The 15,514-nt window shown below is 49.8% G+C and overlaps 1 protein-coding gene across 1 annotated transcript; it reads left to right on the plus strand.

The window, feature by feature from the left end:
* BNIP5 (BCL2 interacting protein 5) lies at positions 1 to 11,476 on the plus strand. Its single transcript, XM_089918855.1, has 11 exons — positions 1 to 726; positions 2,105 to 2,224; positions 4,136 to 4,200; positions 4,436 to 4,676; positions 5,695 to 5,826; positions 6,417 to 6,419; positions 7,011 to 7,069; positions 7,395 to 7,635; positions 8,503 to 8,634; positions 9,530 to 9,594; positions 10,996 to 11,476. The coding sequence occupies exons 1-11, from the start codon at positions 102 to 104 to the stop codon at positions 11,260 to 11,262; spliced, it is 1,950 nt and encodes a 649-aa protein (XP_089774981.1). The 5' UTR covers positions 1 to 101; the 3' UTR covers positions 11,263 to 11,476.
* The last annotated feature ends 4,038 nt before the right edge of the window (positions 11,477 to 15,514 follow it).

Below are 15,514 nucleotides of genomic sequence, written 5' to 3' on the forward strand. Positions count from 1 at the left end.
ATTAAGGGTAGGTTGGTTGGGCACATGGGTCAGCGCTGCTAGCCCACCCGGCAGACTCCGAGGCCTCTTCTAAGGGAGTTGTCTGTTTTGGTTGCAGTGCAATGGAGCCGCCGCGGGGCCCAAGGAAGCCTCTGTCAGGGAGAAGAGCCAGGTCTCTGGACAGGCTGCAGAACCCCCAGAAGGATTCAGAGTCGTGGGACTGCTGGTGCATTTCCCGGCCCACCAGCCCCTCCAGGAGGATGCTGTGCCGGACGGCCAGTGATGGGGCCAGATGTCCCAAGAGCCCAGCTCAGTCTGCGGAGGCTCAGGGCACCACGGCTGCAGCCCTCAGCCCGGAGGAGACCAGGGAGTTTCTCCCCAGTGAGCAGAGGCCTCCGCAGGACACCAAGAAGGACAAGGCCCAGTGTCGGGCCCAGCAGGGTTGGCTGAGGACCATGATGAACTTCTTATTTGGGACGGGCCCTGAGGAGCCCAAGGAAAAAATCAACAAGAGGGCCAAGGGGAAGGAGGGCCTCCCCGAGCCTGCAGAAACCCCTGAGACACCGGGCGAGCCAGCTCCCAGGAAGAAAGCCCACAGCAAGAAGGCCAGCCGCAAGAAACACGGTCACAAGAAACATGGTGCTGAGGAAACCAAGGGAATCCGAGATCAGGAGGCCAAAGGGCAGGAGGCCAAGATGGCTGGTGCCTCATGCTGCGAGAAGGCTGATCTGGGCCCAGCAGCTGGGGGTGAGCAGACCGTGCCCGTTTCTATGGTAACCCCACAGCCACCATCCCCCACCCCAAGGGCTAGGGTGCTCTGAGCTGGCTGCTCAAACCTCTCAACAGAGGGGGACTTGGAAGGTAGGGCCACTATCAGGAACAACACCATTTCTTTTTTTTTTTATAAGATTTAAAAAAGATTTATTTTATTTATTATCATTTATTTTTGGCTGCATTGGGTCTTCGTTGCTGCGCGAGAGCTTTCTCTAGTTGCGGCGAGCGGGGGCTACTCTTCATTGAGGTGCGAGGGCTTCTCATTGTGGTGGCTTCTCTTGTTGTGGAGCACGGGCTCTAGGCGCGTGGGCTTCAGTAGTTGTGGCTCGTGGGCTCTAGAGCGCAGGCTCAGTAGTTGTGGCGCATGGGCTTAGTTGCTCCGCGGCATGTGGTATCTTCCTGGACCAGGGCACGAATCTGTGTCCCCCTGCATTGGCAGGTGGATTCTTAACCACCACGCCACCAGGGAAGTCCAGCACCACTTCTCTGAGGCAGAGCAGCACCGTGGCTGAGAACTTGAGGTCAAACCCCAGTTCCACCACTCGCTGGCTGTGTGACCTGAGGCTGGCGACTTTCCTCTCTGAGCCTCCTTTTTTTTTTCCCCTTGATACAATGGAGATGATAACAGTTGCTATCTCGGGGGGTGGCCATGGCCCAGAGCTGACACATGGGAAGTGCTTCATAAGTGGCAAATATTATTGTTAGGTACTCTGGTTTGAGGAGCACAGACCAGGGAGAAATAGGAAGACAGAGGGGAATCAAGGAGGGAAGACAGAGGGGAATCAAGGAGGGAAGCCCTACCCACCAACACTAGTCTACATGTGAGGACTCGGGGTGGGTGACAGGGAAATAGAAACAGCTTGCTTCTGGGGTGCAGGTTCTAGACTTGGCTCCATCAGGAATAAACTTGCTGTGTGACCTTGAGCAAGTTGCTGTCCCTCTCTGGAACCTTTGATTCTCGTTTGTAAAATGAAGGAGCTGTTCCCCAAGGTGCCTTCCTTTTCTGACGCTTAGCGTCCTGGAGTTGAATGTTCCACAGGCTGCTGGAGGAAGATGAAGCTTTGCCCTATAGGACTCAAAACTCACCATGTTTTTAATGGGGGAGAAGGGACACAAGGAAGATCCAAGATATTTTGGGGGTGGGGGGAAGGATGTCTGGGTAGAGGCAGCTTCTTTTCAAAAGGAAACCTTGGTGGGTTTCTGATTTTTTTTGGTTAAGCCTAGAGCTGCTCCAGCAGTCCCTGTCCTGCTGTGAATTCTATGCTGTTTTATTGTGTTGATCAACAAAGTTGGAAGAATGTCACTGACACCCACACACTGCCCCACTCACTTGGTTTCATCTTTATTACAGGAGGGGAAGTTTCTGACCTCCGCCAGTTCTCCCTCCTTGAACGTGGAGGTGCTGGAGTCCGGAAGGTTTCTTCCCAAGCCACAGGTCGCCAGGGGGAAGAGGAGCTCGGAAAGCCTGACAGTGAGTCAGAATCTTCTTAGTGACCTCTTTGCCTGCAGCTGGGGCAGCTGTTGGCAAACGAGGTGAAGTGCTCCCGATGCCTGCTTAGACCTCTCAAAATGTGTGTGCTGATCTCACCGGTTCTGGTGCTTCTGGTCGCATTTACATTAGAGTTTCACAGAAGGGAGTCTCAGGAATTAGACTGGCTGCTGGCAAATACTCCTGCCTTGTGTGTTGAGCATGGGACTTTTTTTTTTTTTTAGTCATTTTAAACTCATAGAAGGAATATATACATATATATACATACACATATATATACATATATATTTAAATATAGAGAAGAGTGGAAAGAGTAGTTCTATGCACACTCATATACTCACAATTGTTAACAGTTGGCCATATTTGCTTCGTGTGTGTATAATTTTGTTGCTGAACCATTTTAAGTAAAATGATGCTTCAACCTTAAATCTTAAGCACATATCTGCAAGAAATAAGAACAGTCTCATACACAACCATAGTCTTGTTATTGCCCCTAATAAAAAAAATAATGCTGTATTAATCTAATTCCCTACAAAGAATGGGCATATTTTATTTTATATTTTATTTATTTATTTTTTAAATGAATTAAGTTATTTACTTATTTTTGGCTGTGTTGGGTCTTCGTTGCTGTGCGTGAGCTTCCTCTAGTTGCGGCGAGCGGGGACTACTCTTTGTTGAGGTTTGCCGGCTTCTCATTGTGATGGCTTCTCTTGTTGCAGAGCACGGGCTCTAGGTGCACGGGCTTCAGTAGTTGCGGCACGCGGGCTCAGGCTTGTGGCTCGCAGGTTCTAGAACACAGACTCAGTAGTTGTGGCTCACGGGCTTAGTTGCTCCGCAGCATGTGGGATCTTCCCGGACCAGGGCTCAAACCTGTGTCCCCTGCATTGGCAGGCGGATTCTTAACCACTACACCACCAGCGAAGTCCCAAGAAGGGGCATATTTTAAACGATATGAAATGGAGAAGCTATGCATCTGTCAAAGAATAGCGAAAAGGCATTTAATTGGTTATTTTGCAGGATAATTGTTTTCTCACATGAGAGGGAGTTGTCAGGTAGACTGAGTCAAAGTACAAAAGCCTAACAAGATTTAGAAATGAGAGAGAAGAGAGGGGTGAAAAAACCTGCAGATAGCCTGGGAGGAGGGAATCTTGTTTGCACCTTCTTTTGTGTAATCTGATCAGCTGGCAACTAAGCAGAGGCTCCTTTGGGCACATTGTCTTTGGGTAAGTCGACTGGAATATCAAAGAAAACCATTTATGTTGTTTGGGCTTCTCTGTAAACCCTTGGCAGTGTAGTTGGGGCACCAACGGGGCAGGCTACCTGTGTCATGCCTGCTGGAGTGCCTCTGTCCAGCTTAGTTAGGCCTGGTCTCCATCATTTCCCCTGCTGGAATTTTGTAGGTTGGATCAACATTAGCCTTGCAAAGTATTTCCAAGCACAGTCTCTCATTTGATGGCCTGACAGCCTTCTGAGGGAACCAGGATGGGGATTATGATCCACACTTCACAGAGGAAGAGATGAAGGCCCAGAGAGATTAAGAGACTTACCCAAGGTCACACAGCTTGTCAAACCCCAAGTAGATACGCACAGATCTGCAATGTTCAAAGGAAATCATGGGGCACAAGTTGAATGCTTGAAGGACTGACTTGAAACTTCCTGCATAAAATTTCATGCTTTGGCCTAGTACCCTTCGCCTGTGGATCTTCCAAGCCTCTCTCAGAAGGACCAGTCCCTGGAATGTGGTGCTTCTCCCACACCCCACCTTCTGTGCTCAAGGAGTTGTTTTAAGAGGACCCTGAAGGCCCAAGTTGGTCTCAGAACTCCAAGACAGTCATTAGAAAGGATTCTCTGTGCATCTAGAAAGATTAACTGGGTGCATTTGTTTTCTTCCAGAGGATACCATCATCCAGAAGATAGTGGAATTTCTCCAAAAAGTGGGAGACCAGTGGGAAGAAGAGGTGAGGGGCAAACTGTCTGCACAGATGCCCAGGGGCCTGCTGCCTTCCCCTCCTCCTCCTTGCTCGAGCCCCACCTGTCCTTCTGGGCCTCAGTGCTCCCCTGCTCCAGGCTCTGTCACCTCCCTTGCCTGGGGCCACCCTGAAGCCCTTGGTTGCCCCTCAGTTGCTTCTTGGGGAGCTTTCCCCTCTCCTCAAGGTCAGGGGCTTGACTCAGTTTCTCTCATCTCCCCCACAGCAGCGTCAAGCCTCTCAGCCAGAGGTGGCTCCTCAAAACCCAGCACCAGGCTTCAGGAAGAAACCCCAAGAGAGAAAGTCTAGCCTCAAGAAAGCCTTTTCTCATAAGAAGCATGGTTCTGAGGAGCCCAAGAGAGCACGGGCTGCAGATGTTTCCAGCCCAGAGTCCCGGCCCCCCAAGAGGCCCAGCTTTCTGCCCCTGTGTGTTGGTGGCCATCGGCCCTCCAGCTCCAGCAGCCCAGGTGAGCAGGCTCACAGTTACCACGGCAACACTGCAACGCCTACTGCGCTGGAACCTTCCCCAAGGCTTGCATTGGCCATTTTCAGAGCTGCCATCCCAGTTCTGACTTTTGCTCTGCCCTAAGCAGTGTGGGGAGGGCAAAAGGGATACCTCCACGCACGAAGCCTCACTGTCTAGGCAACCCAGCTAAGCCCCTGATGGAAATCGTGTTCAGGGATTTCCCCCAACTATGCTCATCTCTCCGTAGCCTCAGCTTCCACACCTTGGCAGGGGGTAGCATGTGCAGGAAGGAACTGGAGCCTGGGAGGCAGGAGACCTGGGTTCTGGGCTCCATCTCTGTGCCTCAGTCTCCTTGCCTGTAAAATGAGACACTTCCCTGCTGTGTATCTATATGCAATCAGTCCTCATTTTATGAATTACATCTTATTATCCGCATTTCACAGACGAGGGAACTGAGGCTTAGGGAGGTAAAAGAATGTGTTTGTGGTCACATGGCCCATCAGTGATGGAGCCAGAGCTACAGGGAGAAAGGGTCAGCCTGGGTGTCAGGGAGGAACAGCCCAGCAGGTCATCTTGGCCAGAAGAATGTATACTTTAAAAAGGAGAAGGCAATGTTTAACACCAAAGAGTGGATCCCCAGTGGTGGGATTTCAGGCCGCAAGGGGAGATATTTTCATGTAGGGGGATCCTGGCTGTGATGAGTTTAATTCGTGCCAGGGCATCAGGCATTTACTCTCCAATTCATGGATCAAGTCAAGATGGTGGAGGGATGAGGTCTCCAGGGGAGGGAGGAGAGGGGAGCAAAGCCCAGGAAAGGCAGCTGTATGGAAGTGCAAAGGGATGAGGGAGCTTGGTCTTCAGTACATCAGAGCCACGGCCCTGCCCAGCAGCTCCCTGCCACCCCAGCAAGGCCTTTGCATGCACTAGCCACGGAGTGCACTTTGGAGTCTCTGCTGACTTCTGTGCATTAGTTAACACCCTCAGACTGATGAAGCTCACTCACCATTTCCTCTTCTCAGGTGTGGAAAAACCTGAAGTCCAAGAGGCTCTGTCTACAGACGGTGGGGATCTAAGTCCCTTCGAGCTTTCCAACCCAGCAGGAAGCCGGGGACCCGAAGAGGACCTGCAGCTGGACAGAGCCTCGGAATTCAGTCAGTACCCCCTCTCCTTTTCTCAGAGGCCCCTTGGAAGATGTCTGGTCTGACCCCTCTACTTGCAGAAGAGAAACTGAACCAGAGAGAGGCAGTGACCTGTCCTTACCTGCCTCTGAGTGAAGCAGGCTGGGGAGGCAGCTCAGGGTCCAGAGCACAGGCCCCGAGCCAGGCTGCTGTTACTCTGTCTGAGTCTCAGCTGTAAAACCACAACAGTGATAACATCGTCCTTGGTGAGGCCAACATAAGGCGATACAAGGAAAGCATCGGCCCATGGCAAGGGCTCGATAGATGGTACGATCTTTGGGCCTGGATTCAAATTTGGGCTCTGACCTCTCCAGCTGTGTGATCTTGGACAAGCTACTTCATCTCTGGCCTCAGTTTCCTCATCTGTAAAATGGGGATAATAATAGTACCTACTCTCTAGAGTTGTTGGAGGCTCTAAATGAATTAATGATGATAATGCATTTAGAGCAGTACCCATGAGCAGCTAATAAATGTCAGCTGCCGTTTACTGTGACTATTAGTGTTGTTGTCATGTAGCCCAGCTTGAGAACATAGCCTCAGGAGAAGTAAAGAGGATAGGAAAGGGGGTAGGGGCCTTAGGGGAGAAGCTGAACCGATGGTAGCTGCCATCACTATTATTATTATTTTATCATTGGCAGAGCTGAGCCTAAGATCATATAATCACTGTCAGTTCTGTGTGTCTGAAGAACCACTTCCCCTACCTCCCCCATTCTGCCTTGTTTGCTTTTCACAGAAAATGTGCCTTGAAGGGGAATTGAGAGGGGCCCTTGTTCTACCTAGAAGAGGAGGAAAGAGCAGGGTGAGGGGACTTGTGGGGACCAGGCCTTTCCTTATGGTCTTGAGACACCTTCTCCTGGAGGCAGGGGCCTCGGCTGTTTCCTGCACCTAACAAGGCACATCTAGGCCCTTCCTCAGTGGTGAATGAATAAGTGAATATGTTCCCGTGAAGCCACCTCTGCCCGCAGGTTACCTCTGAGGAATCTGTGGTCCCCATGGGTTGGGCCTGAGACAACCTTAAAAGGCAAGCTCATTAGCACCCCACCCTGGAGACCTGTGAGAATCATCCAGGGAGCCATTGGGCCTTAGGAAATGAAGACTGACCATAGAAAGGCTTTTCTCAACACTCAAGGGTGAGCAACGGCTTTGTTCTTTTTTAGAATTTATCCAGAAGATCATTGACCTACTCCAAGTTGCAGAGGAGCAGGGGGGAGACAAGGTGAGGAAGACATTCCCCATGTAGACCCTGACCCTCACTATGGACACCCCTACCCCTACCTGGCACAATAACTTCCCTGCCCCTCCCCCAATTCTACATCTTGCCAGAGCCTGGCTCCAGTCTCTCCTTCCCAGAGCCTCCTCTGACCGCTGCAGGCTGTACTTGTTTCCCCAGCTCTGAGCACCAATCACCCTTCTCCCCCGGCCACACCCTCTGGTCCATAGTGGGTCTCTGTTTGTTTCAGGCGATGGTCTCTTTCCTCCGCTCACTTGTAACCTCCTCAAAGTAAGGGTCCCTGACTCAGTTTCTCTTATCTCCCCCACAGCAACTTCAAGTCCAGGAGCCAGAAGTGGCTATAGGAAACCTGGCCCCAACCTCCAGGAAGAAATCACAAGAGAAAAGGTCCAGTCTCAGAAAAGCCTTTTCTCATAAGAAACATGGCTTCAAGGAGCCCAAGAGAGGGGGTGCTGCAGGTGCTGCCAGCCCAGACTCCCGGCCGCCAAAGGGGCCCAGCTTTCTGCCCCTGTGTGTTGGTGGCCATCGGCCCTCTATCTCCAGCAACCCTGGTGAGCAGGCCTGGGATTGCCATGGTAACAGAGGCTGCCTCTGGCCCCTAGGCTTCTCCAGGGTAGGGTCGGCCAGTTGCTTGGTGCCCTGTGCAGTCTTGACTTTCACTCTCTGCTCTGAGCTGAGTGGGGAGGTGTGGGAGGGCTGTGGAGAGGAGAAAGGGGTCGGTTGCTGCCAGGACCCACCCCTATGACACACACCTTCCCTCCCCCCGACCATAAACACCTAAAAACAAATGTGGTATGAGAGCAGTGCATCTGTTCCTCAGATACATGCATCAGAATCACCTGGAAAGCTCATAGGAAAACAGAAACCCAGGTTAGATGAAGTAGGATATGGCCTGGGCCTCTGTTTTTTCACTACACCAAACTATGAGGACCACTGGTGTACAACAAATTCTCCTGACATTTACGGAGTGCCCGCTGCCTGCCACGTTCACACATATTATCTCATTTAACACCTCCACTCACAACCCTGTGAGGTCAGTCCTGTTACTCCCATTTGACAGATGGAGAAAGGGAGGTTCAGACAGGCTAAGTGACTTGGCAAAGGCTCGCAGAGTTAAAGGGGAAGTGGGCTCACTGGGTGGGACCTGTTGGTAGGCCTGCTTGTTTTCCTCCCAGACCATGAGGAGGCAAAGGGCGTGGTTGGAAGAAAGAATGAGATTTCTGGAGGCGCAAAAAGCACTGTGAACTCCTCTGAGGCAGGTCCAGTGGGGCTGGGGGTTCCCAAGGAGGCTGGGAAACCAGGACCCTTCTCGAGCCAGAGCCTTTGGACAGCTTCTTGTCGGAACCTGGGTTCAGCAATGTGCTGGTGGATTTGAGACAGGTGCAAACACGCTCACACCAACTCCTCTTTGCCCTCAGATCCGGAGGATCTGGAGTTCCAGGAGTCCTCGCCTGCAGAAGGGGGGCCAGTTGGATCCTCAGAAGCACCCTCCCAGGCCAGGAGCCACAAGCCAGAAGCAGGACCTCAGCCACATGGAGCAAATGAATCTAGTTAGTGCCACCCTGCTCTCTCCTGGGACAGCTTCCCCGGGGCTTCCGTTTTGCATGGATTTCACAGCCTGAATCCTAGTAGCGAACTGGGAAGACAGCTGACAAGTACCCCAGGAGACTCTAGAAGGGCAGAGAGGAGACAGGGTTGGCCTTTGAACAGGCGCTGGTGGGGCAGAGTTGCAGGTGGACAACCTTCTTCAGGTAGAGAATACCTGTCCATTCTGTGGGATGTAATTTCACCCCCACCACATGCCATTGCTTTGCCTGAATGTTTCATATAAAATTCCTGTCTTGCTCTGGGTCTCATAACCAGTGGCGTACTGGCAAACAAACTCTGGGTAAGGGCGGGGGGATTGGGGGAAGCCCTGATTTGTAGCATTTGCAGATTTCTGTGGTATAAAATTCCCACCACGGCCAATTTCAAGCTGCTGACAGTTTATAACAACAGGTCCACAAATGTCCTGAGTAGTTACAATTAACTCTTGGTGCAAGCAAGAGTTTGCTTGCTTTTTATAGCCCAGGCTGATGGTACATTCCCGTTGCATCAGTAGCCATGGCATTTGCCCTCCCTACATTCTGAGGAGTTGTTCCTGGTCCCAGCTCCCATTCCTGACTACTCTGTAGCCTGGATAGGGTCTCAGTTTCCCCATCTGTCAGAATGGAGCTGAATGTGGTGACCGGTGAGGCTCGGCAGGCCGAATTGCCTTCTATTTCTATACAGCTAGCCAAAACAAAGCTCACATGCTCCAGCCCTAGTTTAGGGGAAGATTTTTCTTTGCCCTTCATATCTAATCTGTGTACTGTGTTTTAGAGACAAAATACTTCTGCAATCGATGGATGGGTTATTACACAACAACATGTCAATAATCCCTCAATCCTTCTTTATTTTCCTTAGAGGAGCTGATCATCCAGAAGCTGGTGGCCCTTCTCCAAGAAGTGGATGGCCAGTTGGGGGAGCAGGTGAGGACTGCTCAGTCTCCACAAAGACTGGACCCAAGTTCAGTCCCCATCTTTGCGTCTGGGTGACCGTGGTAGGCCCCTTAACCTCTATGAGCCTCTGTTTTCTCTTTTGCAAAATGAGGGATAAATACCTACTTGCCAAGGTTAGTGCATCTATAGAAAATGCCAGACACATAGCAGATGAGATCAATGTTAACTTAAAAATAATATAAACCTATGTGGCTCCCCCTGCCAGCCGGGACCTCCCCCAGTCCAAATCCTCCTTGAAGTTCAGTTCATGAGCCACCTCCCGGGAAACCTCCTTCCCTGAGTCCCGCTGATCTCGTCCTCTGCTATCTGCCGTTCACTCTGTTTTGGCACGCACTTCAGTAATTATAAGGTCTCCAATTCTTTCAAACTTTTATTAGAGTTTCTTCCCTTGCTAGGTAGAGTGTAACATAAGGTTCCCTGCCTTTGAAAACCTCACAGACTACTTGGAGAGACAAACGCAGGTCGCATATGAAGAGGAGTTACGTGTGAGCACAAGTCAGAGATGAGTCATCAGTGTAGCTGACCTTGTTAGAGCCTCTCCTTACCACCACAGAGCACCTGGCCCAGCTCCCAACTGCCAGTACCTGCATCCCTTTGCCTGAGGACTGGCCCCCAGAGCCATTTACCACCCACAGGTTAGGCCAGAATGAGCACTCTCCACCTCCCCAGGAGCAGCCCTCAACCACTGGCTGATGCGAGCTGGTGTACACAATACCCCAGCTCCCTTATCCTTTGGAGGGATAACTCTGTGGTGTGTGTTCTTCGAGGGTTCCCAAAGTGCCCCGAGGGGATCAGGCTCAGCTGCCAGCCTGAGTGGGATGCCTTCCCATTCTTGCCCCAGGTCTCCATTCCCCCATCTGTGTTTGCCAGGATCACTTACCACATAAGTGAGCTGCATCCGAGTCCTGGCCTCAGGATCTGCCTCTGGGGGGAACTCAACCTAAGACATTTAGGTATTAAGAGGAGGAGGCTTAGGGTGAGAACTAAAATTCATCCCACATCCACTTTGCATAAAACATTAAACTATCTCACTTAATCTCCTCCCCCCAACGACAGTGTTGGGGGGGCACATATTATTACCCCCATTTTACACACGAGCGGTCACACAGCTAGTAAATGCTATTTACGCATCTGTTATCTGAATCTAAAGACCTACATTTTTTTCCCCCCCACTTTGTTCTGCTGGTACAGTTGTACCTTGCAGAACAGATTCTGAGAGGCTGGGGATGGTAGATGAATTTAACAAGGGATGCTTGTCCCAGGGACAATGAGGCACCCAGCCTGGCTGCATGGAGTTGGGGGAGGGAGATGCTGTGGGGAGGGGGCTCCCTGCTGGCAACACTGAGGACCTGCCTTCATTTCTGCTTCCAGTTCAGGCAACACCCCAGCTTTAAGAAGATTTTTTACAAGCTCCCAGACTCTTCCCTCAGAAAGCTCATAGCCACCCTGCGCACCCAGGAGGCCCACTCCACGGAGCCCAAGAGACCCTACTCGTTTGTCTTTGGCTTGGCTAACAAATGTGCTGACAGCAATTACCAAGCCGTCCTCAGCCTCACGGGCCTACACTACAGGCGACCGAGTTTTAGCCAGTTCCCATACAGGGAGGACCAGCAGGTGAGAAAGGGCAATATGGCATGAGGGGCCACAGACTCACAATCACAAGGATCTGCCTACGGTCCTCTCCCCTCCCCTGCTTACTTCAGGACTTCTGGGGTCCAGCTCAAATGCTACCACCTTGCCAAGGCCTTCTGAGACAATTCTACACCACAGCAGCCTCTTTCTTTTCCAAACCCCGCCCTCTTTGCCTGCTAATTAGCTAATCAGCATCTTCTTTATTTGGTCTCCAACTGGATGTGCATTTTCACACTTCTTGACATCAGTATGGGATATTGGACCAGCTACTATCTTAGCTCGCCCTCTTATTATTCCATGGGTTATGCTGCTTGGCTTTCCAATTGAGACTGTTGTAAAATTTAGAGAACAAAGTAAAGTAAGATTACATATCAAATAAGGTAGGTGAGAAGGACCCCTGGGGCTGTTTGGTTCTGGAAGGCTTCCTGGAGGCCATTCTTCACTGACCTTGCCTTGATTGATTAATTAAGAATAGCCTCTTTTTGAATTATGGTTTTCTCAGGGTATACGCCCAGTAGTGCAGGACAGGTGTAAAGACGCAGATGTAGAGAATGGACTTGAGGACATGGGGAGGGGGGAGGGTAAGCTGGGACAAGTGAGAGAGTGGCATGGACATATATACACTACCAAATGTAAAATAGATAGCTAGTGGGAAGCAGCTGCATAGCACAGGGAGATGAGCCCGGTGCTTTGTGACCACCTAGAGGGGTGGGATAGGGAGAGTGGGAGGGAGGCACAAGAGGGAGGGGATATGAGAATATATGTATACATATAACTGATTCACTTTGTGATACAGCAGAAACTAACACAACATCGCAAAGCAATTATACTCCAATAAAGATGTTTAAAAAAAAAAAAAAAAGAATAGCCTCTCCACTGCCATCACTCAGCCTTTTTTTTTTTTTTTTTGGCATAGGGGTATCTTAGCTCCCCGACCAGGGATCGAACCTATGCCCCCTGCAGTGGAAGCTTGGAGTCCTAACCACTGGACCGCCAGGGGATTCCCCATCACTCACTCTTTTGACTGGTTTCATGCTTTTCCTAATAATCCCCCCTTCCCTGAGGCTGTAGGATGGTTCCTGTAGAGATAAAACTTAACGCATTGTTTTTAATCTGAATTTTCTGTTGGACTCTAATAGAGATCTCCCCACTCTTTTCAAATTCTCTTAAGATGACCTGCTTACAAACATTTGACCAGATCTATAGTGCAGAAACCAATTAGTGAAGTTGTGATTTTAAAGGAATGAAATGTCCTATTGGTGTTGGACACGTAGGACCAGAACTTTTATATCCAAATTGTCCCCTGGGAAACCAGACCTTTATTGCAATGATGTCACCATCATTCGAACCCTTTGTCTTCTCCTCCTGGAATTACCTTTAGAAGCCATGTGATAAGGCTCTCAAGAAAGCTGGTCTTATTTCATGATACTTGTACCTCATCATTCGAATGGTTTTCCTAGTGGAAACTCCTCGTGACCTTAGACCTCTCTTTTCTCAGACTCACTGTCTTCTCCTGGAGAATAGGGATAATTTGCCCTCTAAATTGGGTTAGGTAATAGCTGATGGAGTGATCTGAGTTCTTTGTGAAAGATATTATAGAAACATCAATTCTGACATCCTCAGTAGCCCTAACTCCATCTTCTGGTTTTACTAGCCATTCGTTCATTTATTTATTCAACCAGTAGACATTCAGAGCTTCCTATGAGCCTAACTGTGCAAGATGCTATGAGAGCCTGTGGAAGGTTCTGCTAGTGGAAAAGGATAGAATGTTTACTGATGACAAAATTAAATATCAATTAAATGCCAAATTAGCACTAACTGAGGTCAATAAAGCAAGTTGGTTCCAGGAGCCTTCCAGGAAGTAGCAGGCATTGATTTTGACCTTTGAGGGTGGAGAAGCTATAGATGGGGAGAAAGGACCAGTAGGACACTGCAGGCAGGAGATACTGTGTGAGCAAAGACCCAGAGGTGGGAGCTAGTGGGTTAATGAGAAGTCTGTTGTTATCAGCGTGGGACCCATACATAATTGGGCTATGGCTAAGACCTGTGTTCTTTTTCTCTTCCCAGAACGACACAAATCCTCAGAGCCAGAGTCCAGATTGAAAGCTACGCTTTGCACTCAAGTTCCCTGAATTATCCAAACATCGGCGGCTTTAGCCAGGAAACCCTGAAGATGTCCCAATCCAGTGCTTCACAGACATGACTGAAGACAAGGGTGGGCAGCCATTCTGCATCCTTGCACCGTTGTGAGCTTATCTCAGTGGAGAATGCAGAAATGTTCCTCCACAAAGCTGGAGGCAGAGGCCATGGGGGGAAATAGCACTGGGCTGGGAGTTAGGAGACCAGGACTCCCCCTGCTCACCTGCCCCAAACTTGCTGCAAGACCCTGTCCGCATCCCATGTTCCCTCTCCTCGTCAGCCCTTGGATTCTGGGCTGGATTAGGGACCCATCAGATCTCTTCTGGCTCTATTATTCTGAAGTCTCTCTAAAGAGAGGTAGTAAGTGCTTTCACTCTGTGGCTAAATATACCCACCCCACAGAGCTGGAGGCAATCTTTAAGTACCGACCAAATGAATGAATGGGGGAACTCTTGAGATCTAGGCCATTTTTCCAGGCATTCTCTGGGAGGCCTTGGTCCTCAACTGGAATTGTGCAACCAGTGGTTCTATCTCTAAACTGGGAGCTAGGGAGGAAATGGGGGAGCTACCTCAGCAGGCACTGGTCCGGGAATCAAGGCCTTTGCATTCTGGGGCCAACCCCAGTGTGTAGTGCCGACTTATGTGCCCTTATTTTTTTTATCATGTGTTTTCTTGATCCACCAGGGCTGAAAATATGCCTACATCATGTAGAAGGCCTGTTGATACTTTCTTCAGATGTTGGTTTTAAATGTCCTAGTTTTAAAAATAAAGTTTTGTTTAATCTCTCACCAGAATGTCCACATGCACTTAACAGATGGGCATCTATGTTTAACACATAATTTATTCAGTTGGCTGCACTGTAGGTGTCATTCAGATATGCTTGTTTGGAAGACCAGGAAGTGTTCTGGCCTCAGGGACACCTCCTGATTTCAAAGCACAGTGACTGGCGCATCAAAAAACAACTCATCAGTGTTGTTGTTATTGTTGTTGTTGTTTTTAAGGCATAAAAAGGAGAAATGAACTATTAGGGTTGCCAAATTTAGCAAAGAAAAATGTGGGTGGCCCAGTTAAATGTGAATTTCAGATATACAACAAATAATTGCAATGCTGGGGGCACACTTACACTAGGTCATTATTCGCTGTTTATCTAAAATTCAAATTTAACAGGGTATCCTGTATTTTTTATGGCAACCCTGGAACTAATGCAAGAACAATTCTCTAATTACCTCAGAGCATCTGGGCCCTAAATACAGGCTTTGAGTTAAAGCAATAGTTAACATTATATTCAATCCTCCCTTGCACACCAGGGAATAAGTGTTCCTGAGTTGTAACAAGGTTGAAATCCTCCCTCCCCTGGCTCACATGTCTCAGGGCCTCTGGGCACATAGTCACCTGCAAACAGCAAGACCTTCCTGGGGAAAAGGACTGCAGCCAGCAGGGCTGCTCCACGTAACTCCCGGGTGCTTCCTTTGACTGGTCTGGGCCGCAGAATTGGAGAAGGCAGAGGGTACAAGAACACCTGAGATCTGATTCTTCTCAGGCTTCTCAAAGGTACACTTAGGTTCCTCCAGGTAGAACCATCTGAAGGGGGCTTGTGTGGACTCTTGTTCCCTGACACGGTCCTGTTAAATGTAGCTTCCACCCAGGCCTCTGTGCCATAGCCTCCCACCCACCATGGGTTAAATTTGCATGTGTCCTTCTCAAGGGCCACAGTTTAGGGCTGTCTTCCACCCAGTCCACCGGGGTTAGCATTCTAGGATTTGTTAAGCAAATGCATCTGAGGCCTGTGGGCAGCCCAGGCTTCCTTACTGGGTCTGGCTGGAGCTAGAGGTTATCCACACTCTGGGAAGCAGTGAGTTATTATTATTATTATTTTTTTTTTTTGCTGTACGTGGGCCTCTCACTGTTGTGGCCTCTCCCATTGCGGAGCACAGGCTCCGGACTCGCAGGCTCAGCGGCCATGGCTCACGGGCCCAGCCGCTCCACGGCATGCGGGATCCTCCCAGACCGGAGCACGAACCCGTGTCCCCTGCATCGGCAGGCGGACTCTCAACCACTGCGCCACAAGGGAAGCCCTTTTTTTTTTCTTTTCTGGACAGGCTGGGAAAATTGAGGTTAA

This window comes from Delphinapterus leucas, chromosome 10 (assembly GCF_059928025.1).
Source record: "Delphinapterus leucas isolate spDelLeu-1000000601 "Yukka" chromosome 10, BTC_Dleu_Yukka2, whole genome shotgun sequence".
NCBI lineage: Eukaryota > Metazoa > Chordata > Mammalia > Artiodactyla > Monodontidae > Delphinapterus > Delphinapterus leucas.